This window comes from Etheostoma spectabile, chromosome 16 (genome assembly GCF_008692095.1).
Source record: "Etheostoma spectabile isolate EspeVRDwgs_2016 chromosome 16, UIUC_Espe_1.0, whole genome shotgun sequence".
In the NCBI taxonomy this organism is placed as follows: Eukaryota; Metazoa; Chordata; class Actinopteri; order Perciformes; family Percidae; genus Etheostoma; species Etheostoma spectabile.
Window position 1 is genome coordinate 15309868 of NC_045748.1, and position 2390 is coordinate 15312257.

At 46.9% G+C, this 2390-nt stretch overlaps 1 protein-coding gene across 2 annotated transcripts in view; it reads right to left on the reverse strand.

Moving 5' to 3' along the window:
• The window catches only part of csgalnact1a (chondroitin sulfate N-acetylgalactosaminyltransferase 1a), a 28020-nt gene that overhangs the window by 16118 nt on the left and 9512 nt on the right, over positions 1-2390 (reverse strand). For both annotated transcript variants that reach the window (XM_032540423.1, XM_032540421.1), the window contains one exon: positions 712-1994. In XM_032540423.1, coding sequence (XP_032396314.1) covers positions 712-1522 — 811 coding nt within the window. In that variant the 5' untranslated portion in view covers positions 1523-1994. The remainder of the gene's footprint in view (positions 1-711; positions 1995-2390) is intronic.

The window sequence follows — 2390 nt, forward strand, 5'->3', positions numbered from 1 at the left end:
ACACACACACACACACACACACACACACACACACAAAAATACCCCGCTTGAAGAGAGGTTCCACTGTGAATGAGTTCATTTCCTGAGGTTGTGATCAGAGCTGAGCAGAACTAGGATTAGGAGGATATCCTGGTTGTGCTTGTACACAAACACACTCACATATTTCTGACCTTCCAGGGATTCATGAAGAAAAAAAAGATCAAAGTAACCCAAGGTTGAAGAACAGTGGAGTGGAGTATAGTGTTTGGATGTAGAAAAAATGTGTCCAGGAAATGACGTTTGTATAGAACTAATTTGTTTTCCAAATTATGTTATGGTGACAAATTGCAAATTATCTATAGGGCAGACAGAGTTAGGTTGCCGTTGACTTGACTCTGAGCTATGTGCCATCAAACATAACCATCTGTTTGTCCAAACATAGACTTTGATTGGCTGAAGATTATCTTGTGATGAATTAACTTTTAGGGTAAGTTTCTGCAAGTTTTGGTCAAGGTCAGGGAAATATTGTTTGCTTCAAGTTACCGTGGACTTTATTGTATTGAACCAGAGAATTAAGTGCCCAAACATAACCTTACCTGTGAGAAGCATTACCATTTCCTCATTATGTTAACAGAAAGTAAATAATCCAGACAGCAGTGTTGTTGCAGTGTTTCCTTCAAAAAATATTTACTGTTGCAAATTAGTTGTAAACATAAATTAATGTGTTCTCACCTTCTATGAAGTCAGATGCTGTGTACACTTTGCCTGTTTGAGTTTTTTCCGCTGCGGCCCTGCTGTCTTGCTGGGATGATGGTGTGTTGAGGCTGTGCAGGGCCATCTCCAGCACCTCCCCCAGCGCCTCTCTTTTGTCCTTTCTCACAGGCTTCTCCTCAGGGTGACGCGTCAGCCCCATCTCCAGCTGGTACACTCTCTGCAGGGTGAAACTCTCAAAGGGCACTACCGCATACTCGCTGGGCAGCCTAGTGCCTGCAGTCACCTCGGCCTTTGACAGCTGGCTTCGCAGGAACTCCTGGAGGTCCGCCTGCTGGCTCTTGGCTCCCTGAGCCTCCCCAAGTCCGCCTCCCTGGGACACAGCCCCGGCTTCCTGTCCCTCTGCTGGTCCCCCAGCAGCTCTCTTCAGGGTCTCTTGCACTCCTTTCAGCTGCTGGCTACGCTCCTGCAAAGCCTCCTTGAGCTGAGCTATCTGCTTCTTCAAGGAGGAGATGTGGAGGCGATGCTGCTCCTCACGTTCTTGGAGGAGTGCCTGATAAGATTGAACACCGGCCGGTCCACCACTTTGAGGAGCTCGGGCTCCTCCCGTCCCACCTACGCCTGCTCCAATCCCTGGCCCCGTGCCCCCTAGGCCGGGGTGGTTGAGTCCAGCCCGGGGGCGAGCATGGCTCAGTGGAGGGCCATCTGAGTGTGGGGGGCTGCAGGTCATCACATAGAGGAGCGACAGGGAGCAGCAGATAAGCACCAGAACGCCTCCAACACGGGAGACCCAGGCTAGGAGTCCACGCCGCAACATTGCTGTATGTAGCATCAAAACTCACTCCTCTGCATTAAACATACACACACACACCCTGAAATATCATGTAACCTCACACACTCCAGCCTCGGTGATAAGAGTCCATTTGTGATTATGTTCCATCACTTAGTGAGTAGGGCAGCTACTTATCAGTATGAGGTCATTTCATCTGAATTAGGTCATCGCCTCTCCATTGCCTGAGATTGTAATTTGTTTTGTCATTGGCCGGGTGAACATATGAGAAAAAAAACGTTTTCCCTTTCTGTTGCTCCAATTAGCTCCATGGTCAGCAAGAAGATTCAGGCCCAAACGATGTTACATCAGCTCTCACTCATTGGTGACTCATGTGTTCGCTGACTCCCTCAGTCAGTTTATAACGTCCTTCTATCAGCCCGGATGAGGCAGTGTGATGCACAGGGAAAAAATGCTATGTTTCATGAAAAAGCATATCCTCTGTGGTTGCCGGTGGTTTCCCCATGTTGTTTTCCTGACATAGAAAACAGAAAGAAGAGAGGTTTGTCAGGCAATTATTCTTAACATTTTGACCTCCACCAAACTCCATCCCATCAAGGATACTTGTGTCATTTAAAAGTCCGAAACAAGCCAGGCCACTTTGACATGTTACTTTAGGATGGCAAAAGAGTTTAACTGCCTTCGCCAAATAAAACTTTCAGGACTGCAGCTTCTGGAAAACAATGTTGTCACTGATGTGTGATAAAATGAGGTCAAGGGAAAGAGTGCGCTTAAAAGTGTAGAGATGACAGTGTTATTGTGAGTGTGTTAAGTGGAAACTGGGACGTATCCATACATCTGTCTATCCTATATATACCTGCATACTGACTCAGTGGTGAGAAAAGCAAGGAGCTTCAAAAATGCCAGAAAA